This window comes from Cetorhinus maximus, chromosome 17 (genome assembly GCF_964194155.1).
Source record: "Cetorhinus maximus chromosome 17, sCetMax3.hap1.1, whole genome shotgun sequence".
NCBI classification, from domain to species: domain Eukaryota; kingdom Metazoa; phylum Chordata; class Chondrichthyes; order Lamniformes; family Cetorhinidae; genus Cetorhinus; species Cetorhinus maximus.
The window spans coordinates 23,002,396-23,026,300 of NC_135895.1; the positions used below are offsets into that span (position 1 = coordinate 23,002,396).

Genomic DNA, 23,905 nt, shown 5'->3' on the forward strand with positions numbered 1-23,905 from the left:
ACCCCACACTTATGCTGCTCTCATCTTGGACCTCAGATGGGGACCAAGATGAGAGCAGCAACAACATGTGCATCAGCAGGGATGCCCATCAGCAGGGATGTCCATCAGCAGGAGCAGCAGCAAATTCTACTGAAAGATTTACTGCCCCACAAGAGCGGATGTGCACAAAGATGCAGCTTAGAATCATTGGGCGGAATTTCATGGAGGTAGCGACACATTTTGCTCACTCCCCTCCCCTGTTGCATGAGTCAGCTGGCGGCTGACAGGCACAAAAAAAGCCCGTCCCACAGCAATAACCCACTGCCGGCGGGTTAAACAGGCTAACAGTGGGACTTCACTCAGTGAGAGGAAGTCCCGCCCCCAAGTCCTGCTGGCCAATCTGATTGATCTTGGGGGAGTGCCCCTGATGTGCAAAGAGCACCTCACAAATGCTGTGCCCACCCCCGCCACTCCCCCACCCCCATCTGTCCCACCTTTACAATTTTTTTCAAAGGTGGGACCCTCACTCCCACTCCCCTGCTCATGCCAACCATTTTATGGCATGAAGCAGCATGAAATATGGGTCAATTGGCTAGATAACAAGCTCAACTGCCTGTTAATTACTTATTTAAAAGTAGGACAGGTTGCCAATTTTGGCACCCACTCACTTACCATATTATGGGGCTGGGTCGGGGTGGGCAGGAGGGTGGTGGGCCTGCCAACCCTCATATTTTACATGCCCTCTCATCGAAAACACACGTGGCAAGTGGTGGGGACAGGGGGGAGGCATAAAATACAGCCCATGGAATCATAGAACGGTTCCGAAACAGAAGTAGGCCATTTAGCCCATCTTGTCCATTCTGACTCTCGGTAAGAGCCAGTCAGCTGGTTCCACCCTACTCTTTCCCCGTAGCCCTGCAATATTTTTCTCTTCATATAATTATCCCATTCCCTTTTGAAAGCCACAATTGTAGAAGCTAAAAAAAAAAGTTCCATCCTCAGACAGTGCAATCAAAATCCTAACCACTTGCTGCATAAAAAAGTTTTCCCTCATGTCACCCCAGGTTCTTTTGCCAATCAGCTTAAATCAGTGTCCTCTAGTTCTCGACTCTTCTGCCAATGGGAATGCTTTCTCCCTATTTACTCTGTCCAAGCCTCTCATGATTTCTAACACCTCTATCGTATCTCCTCTCAACATTCCCAGCTTCACCAATCTATCCACATAACTGAAGTCTCTCATCTCTAGAACCATTCTTGTCAATCATTTCTGCACCCTCTTCAATGGTTATACATCTTTCCTGAAGACCAGTGCCCAGAATTGGACACAATACTCCAGTTGGCGCTGTATTAGTCTTTTAGAAATGATCACCATAACTTCCGTGTTCTTGAACTCCAGGCCTCTACTTATAAAGCTCAGATTCCCACATTCTTATTAACCACTTTCTCGACCTGCCATACCACCGTCAAAGATTCTTGGACAAATACTCTCAGGTCCCTCTGCTCCTACGCTGTTTTGGAGTTGCACCCTTTAGTTTATATTACCATTCCTCGTATCAAAGTGTATCACTTCAACTTCTCTGCACTAAATTTCCTCTGTCATGTCTCCCCCCATTCCACTGGCCCATGTCCCCCAGCTTGCAGGGGGCGATACCCACAACATAGGGCATATAGGCAGAGGATCAGCTGCCTGCTCATGCCAGAACACCAGTGCCTCAGGAGGTTCAGAGTGCCAACCAGGTTATCATAGACATTGGCAGCCTGCTGGAAGAAGACTTGCTGCCAACTGGACCTGGTAGCCACACCCTTGCCTTTGGCTGCCAGTGTGGCCACTGCCCTCAACTTCATTGCCTCAGGCTCCTTCCAGGGATCTACAAGAGGCATTGGAAGGATCTTGCAGTCAAACTCCCACAAAGGCATCACATAGGTAATTGATGCTATGTTTGCCAGGGCAGGCAATTATGTTTGCTTTACAGCCAATGATGCCAGTCAGAATGAGCAGGTGCTCAGGTCTGTGGCTCTGGTTGATTTCCCACAGGACGTCACAGGCTGCAGGCATGTAGGAATCAAGACGCCCCCAGCTCACCAAGGAGTGCTCATGAACTGTAACTTCAACAATATATATCTCATCTGTGACCACAGAAGGGTAATTATGCAGATGTGTGCATAAAGATGTCTAGCGAGCTGCCATGATGCATTCATCCTGCACACAATTCACCTCCCCTGAGCTCCTCGCACCTCGGAACAGGCTTACTGGCTAAAGCATGGCTGATGACACTGTGAGGAGCCCAAGCAATGTGGCCCAAAAGCATCACAATCGAAGCAATGTGATGATGAGAAATCTCATTGAGTGAACAATTGGGGCGTTGAAGGTGAGCTTCAGGCACCTGACTGACCTGGAGGTGTCCTTTCACGCACCCCAACCAAGGTCTCGAGGATTAGTGTGTTGTGCAGTGCTCTGCACAATGCAGCACAGCATCAAGAATTGGAGCTGCAGGAGGATCAAAACACATTGTGCTGTGCCTCTTCAGAGGGGGAGGAAGAAGAGGAGAATATGATGTTGCCATGGCACCACCGCACATTGCTGCCTGGGAATGCACCAACGCAAACATCCGCATTTTGAACCCACTTGCTGCCCCGCCCACGCCCTCCACCTCGCTTCCCCCAATTCAAAGCAAATCCCCCGATCAGGGACTGATGCCTAACAAGATACATCTCCTACAAGGCTACAGGCAAGATTTCCATGTCAGGCCCTTCCTGCCTCCAACTTAACTGGGGAAAAATCCCCCCTACTCCCCACTCCCCCCTCCCTTCCCCTCCCTCCTGCCCCCCCACCCCCACCACCACCACATTCCACCCAATGTGCATATCAAATGTGCTGCAATCAGTTTTGCTTTGTCAGATTCAAATTCGCTTACACAGGTGAGACACAGCTAAACATTGCCAGCGTGTTATCATGGTGACAGGGGCTCCTGTTGAACCACACCACTAACTTGATAAACAATATGGTTTACAGCAATTAAGTTAGTCAAAGGGAAACAAATGAACATTAGTCAGGTAAAGAAACAATAGATAAAAGCAAAAAACTACTGCGGATGCTGGAAATCCAAAACAAAAACAGAATTACTTGGAAAAACTCAGCAGCTCTGGCAGCATCGGCGGAGAAGAAAAGAGTTGGCGTTTCGAGTCCTCATGACCCTTCAGCAGAACTGGTAAAAACAGTAGCATTGGCAAGACCGGTGAAGGCATCATGAATACACCAATGCTTTAACCTTACTGGGGCAACCAATGAGAAATGTATCCTCACCTGTTTTCGTTTGTGAATACCACACCTTTTCCTCGGCATTCCCCATCAGTACATTCCCACTCCACATCACAATATGACAGCTCGCCACATTTCCTCTTGCCCACAATCTCACACTTCCCACCTGTGACTGCCTTCAGAACTGACATAAATAACATTCTGCTTTTATTTGGTTAGAAATGGAATGCATTTCACTGCTCTGCAGTCTCCACACTTCCCAATGCATGCATATTCTGGCAGACAATCTCCACACTTCTCAATGCATGCATATTCTGGCAGACAATCACTTGTACCTCTTGTTTACAACTTGCTGCTTCTCCCTCTCAGTGTGCACATTATATGAAGCTGCATCACGATTATTTCATGGGCCATACTCTAAACCACGCCCATCCTTCTTGCAGGACAAGCCAGCAAGCAACAGAAGGCAGTAAACCATAACTGGGGGAGGTGCAGTCATAATCGATATCTTTATTCTGACGGTGGGCACTGCCGTTGGTTCTCTAGGCAAAGGGAAGGTACGGAACACTGTAGGTGTCAATGTCATGTATATCAATATTGATCTTTGGTTTGAAGTAAGAATTGGGAGAGAAGTTGCTCAAGATTGTTAATGTGGGAAGGGAGTGGAGGAGAAGAAATCAATAAAAGCTCAGCTGAAGTATTAGATAATTAGCAACTGCAGAAGAAGTTTAGTTATTGGTTGGACTTAGTGCCCTTCCACTGCTGTTAATCGGATCTTACTCATCATGAGGTTTAAGGTTTACATCCAATAGCACATGTCTTTATGTGTTATTCCAGATCGAGCAGAGTTGTGAAGAGTGCAGCAATCATAAACTTTAACACACTCTCTGGGCTGTATTACACAACATTACACATAGGTACTGGACTTACCTAGGCAGCAGAAGCATAACTCAAGTACTCCAACAGTCTGCTTGATGATGGTTCTAGCGGACCACAGCTCCAGTTGTCTCACTGTGCCGCCCATGAGCATGGGTTTTGGAGGAATGTCATAAGCCAGGTATGGAGGGGCTAGCCCTTGTCCTTATGCAGACTGCCTCTGACTTGCTGTGTAGCCTCAGAGAATGTGGGTGATGGAGGACTGGTGGAGTATGAACATAACAGCTGCCAGGACAGCAGGCTCAGACCTGCATGATGCACTGGGGACAATCACACAGCAGCTGTAAATAATCTATGTTGCTGCCTGGAAGAATTCAGAGGCAAAAATGTTGCAGGTTAATTGATATTTTGATTGCAACAGGCAAATGCATTGTCGGCTGTGACAGTGGGATATATCTTGTTGAGAGAGATGACACAGATCTGTGACAGCCTCCCAGGAGAAGCACAGTCTCCTTTCATACTGGAGCTCAGTAAACTGGAGATTGATGACTCTGAGCCATAAGGGTAGCATAGGGACATCTGCAAACTGCTTGCCTCCTCCATCAACTCCCTACAGCTCCATGAGATTCTCCGACTTGCTTCTCTTCCACCATTCAAAATTATTCCCAATTTCTGCAGTAGCCAATAACACCCTGAGCTTCTTAAAAGTGTTGTGGAAACCACAAACTATAAAAAGAAACTACAAACAATTTTCAAGCAACAAAAAAGCAAGATGTCTCCCACATGTTGCATGATGCTGTATGTGCCTGCATGTCACTGTAATGTAAAGGTGCTCGGCAGAGCAGAGAGTCACATGGTAATAGACTGAGAGAACATTCTAGAGAGAACACTCTGGAGCCAGACTGCATGGAGGTAACAGCACCATGCAGGACAGTAACCTGGGATTTATAAATAGTGAAAGGTTAACAATAAAAGGCTCATATTTAAATATACGATTCTCAAAACTTCATCATTGAGACACCACCACAAACCATACTACAACATGGTTGGTAGCGGGGAGCTTCTACAAGATGTCACATCAGAGATAGAACCGTAATCCAACAGGGTGATCTGTGGTAAATGCATGAACCCAGAAGTGCAACCAAAGGTATGAAACACTCAAAGCAACTGAAGCCTAACTAGAGAGTTGCAGACCTAAGAAGAAAACTTGAAGAAAAGGTTCAAGACTCTTCACTACAGACTTGGAAGTGAGGAATCCACCAGGATGAGGTGGAAGTCCATTGCGAGACCCCCAAGTGACTCTGAGTTAAGACATTTAGTTAGCAACATGACAAAAATTGCAAGACCCGGAATGGTGCAGAGTCAAGGAACCTGATCCATCCACAACACGGTGGGCAAAAATACAAAAAAAAAGCTGTACGCATATAATAGAATAGGTGGCAGTCCCAGGGTTCAGCGACCAGAGGACAGCTGAAAGAGAGCTGCAAGTAAAAAACAAAGGTTTAAAAGAAAACCCCGTAAAAATCAGCTGGCAGAGTTAAAGGTTTAAGAAGAAAACCTGCAGAGTAAAGAAGAAGCTACTGGAAAAAAGAAAATCACCTAAAAAAAAAGGGCAGTGTAGAGGAGAGAAGTGCTGTGGCTTTAAGTTAACAAAAAAGGCTGATTGCCGAATGGCTGTCTCCCAAAACGCACAGATCAAAAAAGCGACCCTGCTGAGTCTCCCAGAGTGCGGGACATTCAAAAAACAGAAAAGTTCAAAGGACCTGCAGAGTTAAAAAAAAAAGAATCACCCAGAAAAGAGTTGCTGCAGTTCCAGAAGTTTTAGAAAGTTGTTTTTTTTTAAAAAGGAGTCATGATTGCCACGGAGCCCTCCAAACTCATAAAAGCAAGGGAAAATCACAGACAGAGAAACCGGCTGCTGCATAAACAGCCTGAATATAAAAACAGTTAATGCATTGACAGCTCTTAAAGAGGCAACACAATTTAAAGCTGTAACTACAAGAAAAGAAAACAGCCATGGACAGAAAATTGGAAGACACCCCAGAGAGAGGGCAACTCCACTGAGGGCAACAAGAGACCCCAGAGAGAGGGCCACAAAAGACTTCAGAATGACAGCAAGCAGAGACCCCCCCCAGAGGGCGGGCACCAAATCACCCCAGAGGGAGGACAACAAAAGACCACAGAGGGAGGGCAACAGAAGACCCCAGTGCGTGTTAGATAACTCAAAAGATGCAAAACATGCAAAAAGTAAATGAAGCTGTTCTACAAGGAAACGTTCTCATCAAAGCTAGTTCAGCCAGTTCGGAAGATTTTAAGCGCAAGACTCAAGCTGAGTATATACCTTTGAAAATGCACAATTAAACTGAAGTCTTCAATAAACCAAGCTGTTCAAGATCTGAATAAACAAATTTCAGAGATGATATAAAGATATCAGGAGGGGCTAATGACAATTGGCGAATCAAAGCAAGGGTTGAGGAAACTCAACCAGATGTATAGCTAGGCAAAACAGCAGACAAAAAAGGCACACAAAGGAGTTGCAGACCTGAAAGACTCCTTGAATAATCAATATGTAGCCAAGGAAAAACATGAGCCGAAAAGGATGTTGAATATTACTTCAGAAAAAGCTGCATTAGAAATATCAGTAGCAATGAAACAATGCACTGAAGTGCAGAGTGATTTAGCAAGGGGTCAACAAGAAAATGAACAGTTGAAATAACAACTGATTGTCCTTCAAGATCAAATACAAAAGGCATGCATAACCATTCAGCAACAGGAAGAAATGAAGACTGTCTTAAACTACAAGCTGCTAGCTAAAAGCTACTGCGGATGCTGGAAATCCAAAACAAAATAAAAACAGAATTACCTGGAAAAACTCAGCAAGTCTGGCAGCATCGGCGGAGAAGAAATCAGTCAACGTTTCGAGCCCTCATGGCCCTTCAGCAGAACTGAAGCATAGTTTCAACAAGGGAGAAATATAAATTGGTTTAAGGTGGGTGGGGGGGAAGAGACACATTGAGGGTGTGGTGTGAGCAGTAATCAAAAGATGTCAGAGACAAGGCCCCCCCACTAGAGCTGTACTTTGAATATCCTGTCTTGCATTCTTAATTAGCACTTTTCTCAGACAAAGACCACCACCTTCAACACCTCTTTGACCCTTTTGTCTCTGACATCTTTTGATTACTGCTCACACCACACCCTCAATGTGTCTCTTCCCCCCCACCCACCTTAAACCAATTTATATTTCTCCCTTGTTGAAACTATGCTTCAGTTCTGCTGAAGGGCCATGAGGGCTCGAAACGTTGACTGATTTCTTCTCCGCCGATGCTGCCAGACTTGCTGAGTTTTTCCAGGTAATTCTGTTTTTATTTTGTTCTGTCTTAAACTACATTCAATTACATGAAAGCTCAAGATGAAACAAGTGAGCTTTGCAAAGAAAAGGAAATCCTGTTAAAAGACCTTCACATGTTACAAGAATCCCCTAGATCAAAGTTTATTCTTCTGGAAAATTACAAAGAGAAGGAAAGTGAATTTAATGTCACTCTGAAGAACCAGTTGGCAGAGAAGACCCAGCAATGTGCATTATTCCATCAGGAAGCTAAAAGCTACAAGACATAGACTGAAGAGCTAAAGAAGCAGTTGAATGGAAAAGAGGAGACATTGAATGGAAAAACCATTGAACCTTCCAAGCTGCGAGCGGATAATGAAGCCATGAATTGCACAATAACAGAACTGAAACAAGTTAAGACTTTGCCAGAGACAGACCTGGCCAACAGTGAAACCAAAATGCAGGACAAGGACAAAGTTCAGTTGCAGGCAGAGAAAGGAAAGACAGAAATAAGATCAGAAAACGTAAATCCGACACTGAAGTTCAAGGAACTAGAAGGAGGAAAAGCTGAGCTGAATGAAAAGATTCATAAGTTTGCAAAATGATTTGAAAATAAAACAGCAAACAAATGTTTGGCTAAAATCGTGAAACAAGTGGAAATGAAGGTTCCATTTGCGGAACATATATGTTGCGCAAGAATATGGCGGCCACCATAGAAAAAGAACATTTGAGTACACTGTAGGGATGAACGGAGTGCACATTCCCCTCTGAAGGGATAGGACAAACCCCGAGAAAAGCAGACGAGTTGTTAATAAAGAGAAACGCAACTCGAAGGAGCACAAAAAGTGAATCAAATGGCGATAGCCAAGTACCAGAAATACAGGACGCTGTTACCATTCCTCCAAATGTGACAGACTGAGATGTGGAAGAACTGCCAAGCCTGCAGCCGTTCAAGAAGGCAGCTCACCCCCACCTTCTCAAGGGCAACTAGGGATGGGCAATGAATGCTGGCCTAGCCAGCAAAGCCCAAATGCCATGAATTAATTTTAAAAAAGAACCGCCTGAATTCATAAAGACAGAGACTTGAGATGGGGGAGCAGGGATAGCAAGCAAAGATTGTGTTACAAATAGTTATACTCTGTTGGAAAGGAAAGTTTTCTTTGGTGAAGAAAGGGGGGGTGTTGTATGTACTTGCATGCCACTATATTGTAAAGGTGCTCAGCAGAGCAAGGGTTAATGTGGGACTGGAGAATAGCCTCACCCACAGTATGATGCATAGAGTTACATGGTAATAGACTGAGAGAACAGTCTAGCAAGAACACTCTGGAATCAGCCTGCATGGAGGTAACAGCACCATGCATGACAGTAATCTGTAAATAGTTAAAGGTTAAGGTTCATGTTTGAATATACAAGTCTCAAGATCTTATCATTGAGATATCTAAAGAACCATATTACAACACCACGTAACTAATGACAGTGCTCCATTGATTGGGCTGGACCGGCCATTTTTGACAGTTGCTGATTGGGGGGCCTTAAATGCAACAAAGGATTTGCGGAACACCAAGCCCATTTCCAGCTGGAACACTAAAGACCCACATGGACTGGTTGGGCCGAATGGCCTGTTTCTGTCCCATATTTCCTATGTAATCGTACGGAGGCCCATTCAATAATTGAATTTGATGGACCTTGGGCAGGAAGCCAGTGGCAACTTTATTTTTGCAATTTTCATTTCACAATTGTCCCATTTGCACTGAAAGATGGGGCTGTAGAGAGATGAAAAATGTCTCTTGTGTAAAATCTGCGCCATCTTGGGTTCCACCAATTTATGTAATCTCCTGAGGGAAGTGACAAGCCATGCATTAAAAATTCCCAAAGCAACAAATTAATTTGCAGTTAAATGGCACTTCTCACTTGCTTAGGATGTCCCAAAGCACTTTCCAAGCAATTAAGTAACTTTTGCTATCATCGCTGTTGCTAGGTAGGAAAGCATGCAGCTGACCTGCCAAAAGCAGGGTCCCACAAACAGCTGTTTGTGTTTTAGTGAAGATGGTTGTGAAATAAATATTAGCCAGGACACTGGGAGAACTGCTCTGGTTTTATCAATTTATTACCACTATTTTTTTTACCTAACCTGATTTCAATCCAACTGGCTCATTTTGCAATTAATTCACAAGCCCTAAATTTCTCTAAAAGCCTCTTATAGGTAATTTTACCAGATGTCTTCTTAAAGTTCAATTAGTTGTGTACAATGAAAACTCTTATATGCTAGTTTAATTACCTCCACATTCCACCAGATCAGGGAGCTAAAGTCTGTTGTTTTCAATGCATGTTGACTTATCTTTATGGCCTCTGTTCTCTTGCAACCAATGCTCATCTCGTGTCATCAAACATCTTCCCCTGGACAGATATTAGGTTGACTGGTTTGTTACCCGATTCCCCTTTGAATATTGTGATAACATAAGGTAATTCTCAAGTGCAGCTCCTAACAACACTAATCATAGCCTCTCCATCATTCTTAGAGAGGTCCAGCGTAAATTCTCTCAGTGGAAGAAAACTATTTTTTTCAGATGTTAATATCCATTGTCTAGTCAGGTGGCTGGTAACCATTTTCTCACCACTGAATTTGGGATACAGAAATTTGTTTAAAATTAATGGTAGAAAATGAGTGCATATACCTCTAGTTTTTCACAATTCTAATGCAAATAATAAACCAACTAACCAGTCTTAAACCTAAATGTGTTATTGATCAGCAGCAGAATGGTCGCGGTATTCACATCTGATGTGGTTATGAAATGTGTGGAAATTACATTTGCAGTCAAAACATGGAAGGCTTCTAAATTAGTAATGTTGCACTCACACTGACAAATGAATGCATTTCCATGACAAGCAAATAACCATTTTTTTCTGCATACAGAGATAAGGGCCATATATGGACATGCAATTAAATGTTTGTCGTTCACGAGATTTAAGAAAAGCAGCAGTTTTCTTGCCAGTGATTCTTTTATAACCAAATTCATTTTATTCTTAAATTCCCCAAGCGCCATTTTAAACATCTGTGCTGGGGAAGACTAGTGGGAACACTCAAGACCTAAACAGGTAAGTTCTTTAAGAAAAACTTCCTAGTCAGGCGGACTGGAACAGGAATTCATATCCAGGCCAAAATCAAATGAAAGTATATATAATTGTAATTCAGTGAAGACTTCAAGTAGGACAAATATATGAATTCATGGCACATTTCTCTCAATATTTGACATGCAGAAATAATGCAGCATATTTGACGATGCAAAGCATATTTGTTCATAATCTTTGTTATTTGCACTGAGATTGCAGGATACCTCCTTCAAACATATTCTAAAAGGATAGAAAGAATAATGTTCTAATGAGATTTAGATGTAAGTTAACTGATCTTCAGTTAATTTATCATAATTAATTGACTTTCTTCAAAGTTTGATTACCTACTTGGTGACGTTTTCTTCATTCTTCAAATTAATACCAAGTTGGTTGCTTTGACCTCATGTGATCTTCTACATAGGCATACCACACATGTCTATTGGAAACTGTTTGAAACCTAATTCTGATAAAGCTCACGTTAAATCTTCAATCGTTCACTCTTCCACAATCAATAACAACAAAATACTTGCATTTTTGTTGCACTATTAACATAATAAAACATTCCAAGGTACTTCACAGGAACTTAGTTAGACAAAAATTCTCAGCAAGTTGAAGGAGACATTAGGGGTAGAATTTTTCCGTCGGTGAGTAGGGGGGCGACATGTAAAATGACGCGGGATGACGCCAGGCGGAACCCCCAACGTCACCGCGCCCCATTTAAATTTTCAGGAAGGCGGGGGCACAGCAAAATCAGCTGCGGGCCCGCCAACCTGTCAATGGCCAATTGAGGCAATTGACAGGATCATTCAAACAATTAAAGGACCTGCCCGTCCAACCTTAAGGTTGGCGGGCAGGCCAGGAGCCCCGGCAGCAACTAGAAAAAACATGAAACCTTATCCAGCAGTGGGATGAGGTTTCATGCAGGATTTTAAAATTTTAATAAAGTTATTATGTAAATTATGAACATGTCCCATCTCATGTGACATTGTCACATGAGAGGGACATGTTGGGGAATTTTTTTTTTCTATTTTTAATATTTTTCAAAGTGGAAGCGATCCCCCTGAGACAGCACTTAGCCTCAGGGAGATATGTGTTCTTTCATGCGCATTCGTGCAAGAGCACACTCTCGCTTTTGGGGAATCCCCCCGCCCACACAGGAAGCGCATAGCGCTTCCCACCGCACATCACGCTGGGGGCCTGCCCACATAAAATGGCGGTGCGGCCCACTTCTCCGGCGGGGATCAGCTCCCCGCCCACCAGAGATTGGGTCGGGCCCACCCGCCAGGCAGAAAATTCTGCCCTAAAACTCGTGACCAATAGCTTCATCAAAAAGAATAGAAGGAGGATAGAAAGTTGAAGAGGTTTAGGGAGGGAATTCCAGAACTTTAAGTCTCAACAGTGACAACACGACCGTCATGGGTGGGGTAAGCTGAAATGGGGGAGCCACAAGGATTGTATTGTGCTGTTAAGGGATCATCCACAGAGTGTATCACTTTACACAAACTATTTAGAAACCCCTCCTCCACATTTTCCCTGGCTCTACCATGGAATCATCGAATGGTTACAGCACAGAAGTCAGCCATTTGGCCCATCGAGCCGGTGCTCTGCAAGAGCAATTTAGTTAGTCCCATTCCCCCACCCTTTCCCACTAGCCCGGTAAATGTTTTCCCTTCAGGTGATATCCAATTCTCTTTAGAAGGTGACTATTGAATCTGCATTCACCCTCTTCACCGTGGAACTCCAATCCCTCTGCATCATCATTCTCCACCAGGACAGCCTGAGGGCTCTCCACTTCTTCCTTGAATGAAGGCCCATCTTTTGACTGGCTGAAACAGTTCTTACATTGAACAACTACTTCTTTGATGCCCCTCACCGCCTCAGTCCATGTCCAAATGCAGCAAGACCTGGACAATAACCGGGATTGGGCTGACAACTGGAAGTAACATTTGCGTCACACAAGTGCCAGGCAATGACCATCTCCAGCAAAAGAGAATCTAACCATTGCCCCTTGACATTCAATGGCATTACAATTGCTGAATCCCCGACTATCAACATCCTGGGGGTTACCATTGACCAGAAACTGAACTGGACTAGCCATATAAATACTGTGCCTACAACAGCAGGTCAGAGGCTAGGAATCCTGCAGCGAGCAACTCACCTCTTGACTCCCCAAAGCCTGGCCAACATCTACAAGGCACAAGTCAGGAGTGTGATGGAATATCCTCTGATTTCTTGGATGAGAGCAGCTCCCACAACACTCAAGAAGCTTGACACCATCCAGGACAAAGCAGCCTGCTTGATTGGAACCCCTTCCATAAACATTCACTTGCTCCACCACTGATGCACAGTAGCAGCAGTGTGTACCATCTACAAGATACACTGCAGGAATTCGTCAAGGCTCCTTAGACAGTACCTTCCAAACCCACAACCACTACCATCTAGAAGGACAAATGCAGCAGACACATGGGAACACCGCCACCTGGAAGTTCTCCTCCAAGCCACTCACCATCCTGACTTGGAAAAATATTGCCGTTCCTTCACTGTTGCTGGATCAAAATCTTGAAACTCCCTCCCTAACATCACTGTGGGTGTACCTACAGCACATGGGCTGCAGCAGTTTAAGAAGGCAGCTCACCACCACCTTTCCAAGGACAATTAGCGATGGGCAATAAATGCTGGCCCAGCCAATGATGCAGACATCCTGTAAATGAGTAAAAAGAAAAAAAATAAAGGGCTTACTATTTAAACCTTTATACGCTTGCGTTTTTTGTGGGATATGTGGAACATTCTTTGTTCCAGTCCAATCAGGTCACCTCCCTCACTTCTTTTTTCAGTAACTGGTGACTGTATCAGTGCCATTTTTTGCTCTCATCCCATACAAGAAAATTTCATCAACTTTGCTTTCAATTTCCACTCTTCCATCACCTCAAATGGTTCATCTCCAACTCTTCCCTTCCTTTCTTCAACTTTTGTGTCTCATGTCTATAGATAGTCTATTGACAAATATCCACTATCAGCTCACTGACTCCCACAGCTACCTTGACTACACTTCCTCAAAGCTAATGTGTCCCACTGTTTGAAACCTCTGAATATGAGAGTTTAAGAAAAAAACTACACAATTGTCAGTAGTTTCAATTCGCTGAATTAGTGAATTATGATCAATAATTCATAGATAGTGGGAAGGCCGGTAAACAGCGGGCACAATTTTAAGCTAATCCGCAAAAGAACCAGAGGGGATAGAAGGTGAATATAAAATGTGAAAGGGGTTGGTGTGGTCTGCAATGCACTGCTGAAAGGGCAGTGGGAGCAGATTCAGTAGTAATGCTCAAAAGCGAATTGGATATATACCCGAAAAAGAGAATGTGCAGGGCTTTAAAGAAAGAGCTCATTGGATTGACCCATCAAAGCGCTGGCACAAGAACAATAAGCCAAATGGATTCCTTCTGTGCTGTGAGATTCTATGACTTGGCATTCTGACAAGGCGGTCCTGAGGATTCACTTGGAATTTTGTAACCTAAGGTCAGTTCCCAGTTTCAGTTGTGGTAAAGAAATTGTTATTCCTTTTGGCGTTTTGCTGACAAATGTCAGAACCAGAATATCCTTTCTACTCTGTAGATACTTACAGAGAAGAAAATTTCTTACAAAGTCTTGATAGTTATTCGGTTCCGATAGCGCAAAGACTCGAGGCAAACCAGCAGGACAGCAATAGAAATCCAAATGGAGGGTTAAACAATCTGACAACATATCTGACAGGTAAGGAGCCGAAGGAAAAAGGCAAGAGTCACTTCTTCCCATTCCAGGATTGCTTCTTAGATATCTCTCCTCTGGTTCCAACTGATAACATATGCAAGATTGCCAGATGGAACTATTTTCACATATTTACTAAACATTATTGCCCAGGTTTAACTGTTGCATACAATGCCTTTGGCAGATTGTTCCCGACAGCTGGTGTATGGCTTGTGCAGAGGTCTTTTTCTCCTTGCGTACCACCCCCTTATCCACAGCACTTCCCAACCCTGCCTGCACCAAAAAAAAAATCCCTCAAAACTCTAATATCTGAAGGATATCAAATTATGGAGATAAGTTCAGGCATAGACATAAGGAAATTGTCTGCCTTCCTCTGTCAGCACAGGACTGGAGAACATGGGGTTCAACTTATGCAAAACTTTGGGTTAGCCTTACTTTGGGCAGATCAAATGCAGTTTAGGTTCCAGTGTTAGTCCCCTTGAAAAAGATGATGTTGTTAAAAGAATGAAAGCAGAAAGTACTTGCATTTATATAGAACCTTTTATGACTTCTTGACATCCCAAAGCCAATGTGGAACTTTTGGCCTGTACTCACTGTTGTGACATAGGGAACACAAACCCCACAAAAACAGAGAGATAATGACAAGATCATCTGTCTTAGTGGTGTTGATTAAGAGATAAATATTGGCCAGGACACTGGGAGAATTAAGTATGAGCTTCACTTTGTAATAAAAACAGAAAAGCGGAACAGCTTTTAAAAAGTGCGCAGCTTCTAAACGTTGATAAAAGCAAAATACTGCGGATGCTGGAAATTTGAAACAAAAACAGAAAATGCTGGAAAAACTCAGCAGGTCTGGCAGCATCTGTGGAGAGAGAAACAGGGTTAAATTTTCGAGTCTGTATGACCCTTCAAAGCTGAAGTGGAAATGTGATGAAATTTATGCTGCTTAAGCAGGGGTGGGGCAGGTGGAGCTGGATAGAAGGCCAGCGATAGGTGGGGACAAAGGAGGGACTGACAAAGATGTCATGAACTAAAGGACAAAGGAAGTGTAAATGGTTATGGTAAGGGCTAAAAAAGGTGCTGATAGCGACATAAAGGTAAGGAAGCAGAATGTGATAATAGCAGAACAAGAGTAGCATTGTGTGAAAGAATAACATGGAACAAGTAACAGATGGCCCTGTAGGGGATGGGTGGGGGGGAAGGGGCGGTGGTGGGAAAGAAGGATAGAAAATGGGATAGAAGGGGGATAAATAAAAAGGGGATAAAACCACAGATAAATGAATAAAAATAATAATAAGTGGATAAAAAAATAAATAAAAATGAATGTAGAAAAAAAGGACATTAAAAAAAATCAGGGTGAGGATGGAGGAGAGAGTTCTTGGTCTGAAGTTGTTGAACTCAATGTTAAGTCTGGAAGGCTGTAAAGTGCCTAATCGGAAGATGAGGTGCTGTTCCTCCAGTTTGTGTTGAGCTTCACTGGAACATTGCAGCAGGCCAAGGACTGGCATGTGGGCATGAGAGCAGGATGGAGTGTTGAAATGGCAAACAACAGGAAGGTCTGGGGTCATGCTTGCTGACAGACCGGAGGTGTTCCGCAAAGCGGTCACCCAGTCTGCGTTTGGTCTCTCCAATGTAGAGGAGACCGCATTGGGAGCAGCGAATGCAGTAGATTAAATTGAAGGAGGTACAAGTGAAGCACTGCTTCACCTGAAAGAAGTGTTTGGGCCCTTGGATGGTGAGGAGGGAGGAGGTAAAGGGGCAGGTGTTGCACCTTCTACGATTGCATGGGAAAGTGCCGTGGGAAGGGGATGAGGTGTTGCAGGTGATGAAGGGGTGGACCAGGGTGTCCCGGAGGGAATGGTCCCTACGGAACGCTGATGGTGAGGGGAAGGTATGTTTGCTGGTGGCATCTTGCTGGAATTGGCGGAAATGGCGGAGGATGATCCTTTGAATGCGAAAAGAGTCGTGGGAGGGGGCCAGAGTAGGACTGGAAGAAGGAATGTTCCACAGGCCCCATAAAGTGACAGGCATAATTGGGACCCATCTTCTTAATTTGCATAAAAATCAGAACTTTAATGAAGCGTGCACGTAAATTTGCAAGACAGTGCTTTAGACTGGCTTAGAGGCTGCCTAGAAATCTGGATCCCAGCCTAAGTTTGCAGTCCTTTCATTCCCTTTCCACATCAGCAGTACAGACCCCACTAGCCAGAAAATCAACACCACTGTCTTCTGAAGTACATTTTTCCCATGTTACTGGAGAATTGACTCATGCACAGGGATCATCGCTTCACAACTAATTCATAATCAGAGACTACTTGCGCCAACAGATTTCATATAACGAGAAAGGTTGTGAAAGTCCATTCATGACAGAGTGTTCAAATCTAAAAGGTATGCTCTATCCAATTAACAAGTTAAAGTATCTGTAATAGGACCTGTAAAATTACCTGGTGCCTAAATTCAAAAATAGAATGATGCTGTAAATATAGGGGCGATGTTTTTAGTTATAATTAAACATGCAAAAAATCCTGAAAATTAAAATGGACCAAAATTAGCATACCATTGCGACTGAGCACTAGAATATTAATACTTAGTACCACATTGTCAAAGAAGATAGGGTCTTCCCAACACTTTGAGTAGGATTTTACGGCCCCGCCACAAAGGGGGGGGGGGGGGGGGGTGGGGGGTCATCCAGTCTCGCCAAAAGTCAATGGACTTTTGGCCGGGCCGCCGAATCTCCCACAGCGGGTCCCTGCCATGACAGGGCTGGAAAATCCCAGCCTTAGAACCTAGGCCGAGAGATGCTAACATGTAGTCAGCTCTATCCAAATTTAATTCCTCATACTTATGTACAAGCTACGTTGTGAGAAGAAGTAGGGACAAAATGAGCTGGAAGATTCAAGGTCATAAGAATAGGTACAGGCATAGATGATTAAATTCTCTACAGAATAAGACTGCAGCCCTGAAGCAAAATACCATCTGATGAACACAATTTGGGTTGAATAATGTGCATTGTGCTGTCAGACTAATACTCAGTAATTTTCACCGAATTATTTTAAAGGTGTAGGCACCAGGTACAGCATCACATTGGAAGTTTTACTTGGGGATATTACACTCAGACAGGATCTTTGATAAAATGGGAGGAATCCAAAACAGTGCATATTGCACATGGTCTGTGTAATGGAGTTGGCTTTCCTCTTTCCATACCTCTGTAAACTTGATTTTCATCAATGGCCATTCACAGAAAACAAAGACCTTGCAGAAACTTAAATTACTTTCCTTTTAATCCCTGGTGCCTGATATTTTTTTTCCTGCTTGTTTTGGGCACGTAAACATTACATGGGGACATACAAATAATATGGCAAAATAAATAAATAAAAAATAAAAGGCCTAGTTTGCAAATAATTTTTATTGAGATGGGGAGGTTTTTTTAAAGTTATGAGCATTTTCATGGTTAAAAAACTCCTCCCTGCAGATATAGGGGAGATGTTTTAGTCATAAGCAAACATGCATAAGATCCTGAAAATGAAAACAGGCCAAATTCACGCACCATCCTGACTGAGCACTAGAATATTAATACTTAGCACCACATCATCAAAGAATATAGGTTCTTCCCAACTCTTAGAACCTAGTCCGAGAGATGCAAACTGTGTGCTTCAGTTTTCTCCTGAGAATGGAGATATAATTTATTTATTTTTAAAACAAAAAAAAAATCAGACGATATACAAACTCTAGTGGTAATCTTGGGAAAAAATGATGGAAGTCTTGGAGTGGAATCTTATGAAGCTCGAAGGAGTGGGAAGTGAGGTGGGCACAGGCAGTTCATTATGCAGCAGGCCAAATGTCAGCTTCCTGATAGTGGGATTAAACTATGCAAGTAAATTGGCAGTGGATTGACGACGGATCGAGTTTCTTGACAGCAAGCATGAGAACATCTTCTTAATACATCTTAATGTCATGCATGCTCATTAAAGGGCAACCTTGCCAGAATTAAGAGTATCTTTCCAATGAAGTAATCAGCAAAGGAGAAACACTTGCCTTTAGATTCACAACCACCTAACTGTGATATGCAGCAGGTGAGATAGTCTTCCTGATGAACTTGGAGTGCACAGGAGCTGCTATTTCCCTCTGGGGAGCTGTGTTCAACTGCTAAAGAGGAGGCATTGATGATTGAGATCAAGGTCTGGCTGTTAAAGGGGGATGGATCATGGCTGACCGAGGGAGGGAGAGAGACAGATGCCAGCTCTACAAAGTCTCATGGGGGACAGAGGAAGTTGGACTATACAGGGAAGGTCAATTTGAAAGATAGTAAGTCAAACATGATTGTGTAGCGATCATGGGTTATACAAGGAAGGTTATTGCTGAAGTCCTGAGGGTTGAGGGTAACAGAGGGAAGGTCAAGGATGGTAGAGGAAGGGTCGAGAATGATGGGTGGTAGATCAAGAGTAACCAGGGGCAGGTCCACTGTGCGGGGGGTAAGCTCAAGGATCAATGATAACTGGTCAGGTGTGATGAACGTGGGTCAAAGGTCAATGAAGGCAGGGCAAGAATGATGGAGTGAGAGTCAAGGGTGATTGAGGGAAATGTGATTGAAGGAGGGTGCAGGTTGATGACTTCCAGCTCCAGAGTCACTGTGCAAACATCCACAGACATTGCCGCGTCAACAAGAGAGTTCTCTGCAGTGAACCTTGAAGATGGAGCTGATCACAGTGGGGTGGGTGAAGACCACGGTGTGGTCGTTGTTAGGTATAGGACTTCCCATGGGTTAAAAGTATTCAGGACAGGAGGGTGGGCCTCCTGATGCCATCCCTGAGAAACAGAACTGCCCAGAAGGCCTTGGGGGGAAACTGCAGGGAGGCATCTCTGAACTGTGGGGCCACTTTTTGTCTGCATTCAGACATTTGCCCGTTTTTGTATGGGGTGGCAGCAGCTCCAGGGATCAACAGGCGGCAGGAGATGGAGAGGGGGCGGCAGCAGTTACAGGTTTCCAGGTGGCAGGTGGAGAGGGGGTGGCTGCAGCTATAATTCCCAAATCCTCCTCTCAGGCAGCGATAATAATGCTCCTGGCTTGCAGGGAATGAATTCCAGTCCAGGTGCCCTTTAAATGTGGTACCCAGACCTTTGACCCCCGTGAGGTAACAGCGGAGGTGTTGCCTGTCCCCACCTCATGAGTCCCTATGCTCCTCGCGCATGAATGCCTAATTTGATGGCAGCCACATAACCGCATGAGGCCAGACATTCTGCCTACAAGAGGAAGTACCACGCACGTCCAGTTCCACCACCAACAGCGTCGCTGCACCCGCTAAGTTGCTGACGCTCCCAGTATCAGGGAAGGGAGTAGAGAAAGATATGCAAATTTGATTAAATACAAATCTGACCGTACCACAAAATGGTTACTAATGAATAGCAATCTGTTTTACATCCTACCAAATTTTCTTGACCATTGATGACAGGGTACAGTGGAAAATGGGCTGCCCATTCATTATTATCTATTGTGCTCACTGCTGAATTTGGATTTCACCCCTAAGGCTAAAAATATCAGATACAGATTTACAATCTTTGTTAAAAAAGAAAGGCAAAAGTGATTAACAATTACAAAATTAAAAAGGTGAACAAATCTTAGATACACATATTAATATTATTAATATTGTCATTTACAGATGTATTTTTATCATTAACATAACATTTTATAGATTGATTTATTTTCAATGCTATAAAATTTAACACAAGTCTATGCTGAGCTTTTAAATATCGCACCTTACCTACACTATTAATCTTATGGGCCAATTATACCATAATTGTTATGCGAATGCAATGAGTCACATCAACAGTAAAAAAAAATGATGATATAAGTGACTTGCTGCAATGTGTTTGGATAAGTGGTGTGAATGCTCTCAAAGTTCTGTAATGTGACACTGCTTTAAATTTACATTGCACCTCTAGCAATTATACCACAACCAAAGAGAACTTTAAAAGAAAAACTTTCTGGTGTTAGCACAGAGATAAATGATTCCTCACACCTCAGCTAACATTAAAACTTAACCAGTAGATGCACATGAATTAATTAAACTCAATATATGTGCAGACCTCTGCTTCCCTGACAAGAGGGGAATGCAGAACAATCAGTATTACTCCTCGCTGGAGACTGTGCATTGGCTCGACTGAATTCTGTCTCACACTAATATCTGCAGTTTAGTAAAATCTTGAGGAAAAAAGTGACAACAGACTGATTATTAAACATCAACCTAGGCATTAGAGTACTGAATATCACTTTCACTAAGTAACTGAATGACCTATGAATCACACATCACTTTGAGTTACAATATCATCCACGCGTATATAAGTTTAATAAAAATGGTATATTGTGGCTTAAATGTGAATAATCCTCTTTTTATGAAATTTATGATTCAGAGCACTGGAATTGATAAAAATTTGCTACAAAATTACTTTAGACTAGAATATTTCTAAGGACATAAAGAATTCCCAGGGTGAAGAAAATGTCATAATACCCATCAGCTGTTGGGCTAAAATGATTGAGTTCCTTTTAAGTGGCAGAAGACCAGCAAAAAAAAAAGCTTTTTTGTCTTGTGGAGGCAGGGAGCTGAAGTGAAAACATTATTTAAATTCTGATTGCACACACAAGCTGAACTCGCTGCATCCTTGCAACCTAAGCACAGCCCCAAGGGAAGATACTCTACTGACAAATTAATACCTTAGAGAAAAGATCAGAATGGTGGCAATGAACTCATTTCTTCCTCCCAATAATAAAGAATGGCTTTTTCCTTTACCAATCGGTGATTGTTGCCATGGCAACTTGGACTTACCTCATTGCTTCATGAAGTGCTCCTCGCTCACTGAGAGTGGTGTGTTTGATGTCATCAAAATTATTCTCCAGTTTCTCATAGCCCTGGAATAAACCAGGTAAAGACATTTTTCTTGTAAGTGTTTACTTTCATACTCACACATTAAAACAGATCCTTTTGCAAGCAACATATTCTGTCAAGTGCTTCCGTTGCATAATCAAAATTGACATTATAAACCTGCCAAAAGTCAATCTTATTCACAATGTGGTTGTCATGGAAATCTTATCACTAACTCGCCATGTATGAGAGGGATGCACACAAGAAGCGAGCCACAGATATCTGATTGCAAATACCCCATTCTAATACAAACCTTAATGTGTGAAACATAAAAACCATTTATGCTATGCTTACTTTTCATTTAAATAGTTTGTCTTCCCTGAGGCATTTGTCTGGTAACTTGGAAAGACTAGCTGCTTCAGAATAAGTATTTGTACTCTGGTTAAGATGTAAATATCCCTAGGACCAGATAAATCACAGAAATCTAAAAGATAATGTAAACAGAAACACCCATGCATAACCATGATTATACTCTTGTCTTGCACACTGTTTTGAGTTTCAGGATAAAAGAGAGTTACCTTTAAAAATATTGGGTGTTTATAAATCCCCATATAAATGTTGCTTTACTTATCCTTGAATGAAGTTTAAAAAAAAGAGAAAACAGAAACAGAAGAAAATTAGAAAAATTTTGGAAAAGCAGAGCCCAAAAGGAGAAACAGAATCAAGATATGGTGGACAAATTGTAAACCATGTAAGTAACTGAACAGAGAGGGTAAAGAAAAGGCAGCAAGAGAAAGAAACAGCACATTTAACAAAAACATTTCACAGCAGAAGAAAGTAAAACATGCGAGGTTACAGCTAGGTCACAGTGAATTCAGGATATTTTGAGGATTATTCAGATTTACAGCACCTGGTTACACCTTCTCCACCTCCTCATCCTCCACAACTGCTTGGGCAGCACTGGATGAATTGTTGCATTTATTTGTATATTGCTGAATCATGACTTCCCATGAATTGTACACAGCAATCACAATGACCTGCAGCATCTGGCTTATCACTATATTCATAATAGAAATTGCTTCCAATCTTACTTTCTTCATCTTTACTAGAACATAAACTTGACTTCCATTAACCCAAGAAACCACCAAACAAAAATAGAAGCATGTTTGCCATCTCTTCCTTCATTATTCATTGAAGGTCAGGTATGGCAGAAGGTTTTTATTCGCAAGCAGCAGGAATTTGGAATTCAGTAAGGGCTCTGGTACAGTTCCCTGGGCACGCTTTTAGGGAAAATAAAGAAAGCGGGAATCAATAAAAATATTTTATCATGGTTACAATTGGTATCCAGAGGATGATTGTATAGTTATTGTCATTAGACTGGTAGAATGTTACATGTGACCCCACAGAGGTCTGATTTGGGACTTCCGTTGGATTAGTATCTGCGTTGACCAAACCATTTTGCTCCAACACCTCTTTACCATCATCCAGTTGGATGGGTCTGCAATCGCCTGATTCCATCCTTATCTATCCAATCATAGCTAGAGAATCTGCTGCAATCTCTTCCTGCTCCTGCACTGTTACCTCGAGTGTCACCCAGGATCCATCCTTCACCCCCTCTTATTTCTCACTTATATGCTGCCCCTTGGGGATATCATCCAAAAACACAGCCAACACCCAGCTCTACCTTACCACCATCTCTCTCGATTTCTCCATTATCTCTACATTATAAGCTGGCTTTGTTTGACATCCAGTACTGAATGAGCAAGATTCTTCTCAAAATAAACATTGGAAGGCTGAAGCTATTGTCTTCACCCAGCTACAAACTCCATTTCCTAGCCTCCAACTTCATCCCTTTTTAGGGAACTTTCTGAGGCTAGATCAGACTATTCCCAAACTTGGTGTCATATTTAACCCTGAGATGAGCTTCTGAACACATATCCACATCATCAGTAAGACAACCTATCTTTACCTCTATAATATTGCCTGACTCTACCACCGTCTCAGGTCATTTCCTGCTAAAACCCTCAGTCATTACCTTTAACTATTGACTATTCTAACAGTCCTAGCTGGCCTTCCACATTCTACCCTCCATAAACTTGAGGTCATCCAAAACTCTGCTCCCCATGTCATTACTGACACCAAGGGTGGAATTTAATAAGGATGGTGGGAGGCCCGAAGTCCGCACCCAAAATTGGCAACACCCCCACCAACCCAATCTCTGGGAACCACAAGGGAATCACTTCCTGAATTGGCAGCAGGAATCTGCCCACTTGAGGGGCTCAATTGGCACCTGAGCAGGAACATCATCTTCAAGCCTTCCTGCCCCTGACTTAAATGGGGGAGATGGCAGGATCCCTCCTGCCCGATCAAATGGCCCCCCTGTCTCTTAACTCACATCTGGTGGGGCGGAGGGTGGGGTGGGGCATTAAATTCCACCCCAAGTCCTATTCACCCATCAACCCATGCTCATTGACCTACTCTGGTTCCTGGTCAAGCAAAGTCTTGATTTTAAAATTTTCATCCTTGTTTTCAAATCTCTCCATAGTCTTGCCACCACCCCCCCACCCCCCTCATCTCTGTAATCACTTCCAGCCATACAACTGTCAGATATGTGCGCTCATCTAATTATGGCTTCTTGAGCATCCTTGATTTTAATCACTCCATCATTGGTGTTCGGCTGCCAATGCCCTATGATCTGGAATTCCTTTCTTAAATCTTGCTGCCTCTCTTTTACTCTTACCTCCTTTAAAA

The 23,905-nt window shown here is 43.0% G+C and overlaps 1 protein-coding gene across 1 annotated transcript in view; it reads right to left on the minus strand.

Moving 5' to 3' along the window:
- LOC144692241 (dihydropyrimidine dehydrogenase [NADP(+)]-like) overlaps nt 1-23,905 on the minus strand; it is an 812,799-nt gene that overhangs the window by 619,198 nt on the left and 169,696 nt on the right. Inside the window, exon 3 of the mRNA XM_078560835.1 lies at nt 21,119-21,201. Coding sequence (XP_078416961.1) covers nt 21,119-21,201 — 83 coding nt within the window. The remainder of the gene's footprint in view (nt 1-21,118; nt 21,202-23,905) is intronic.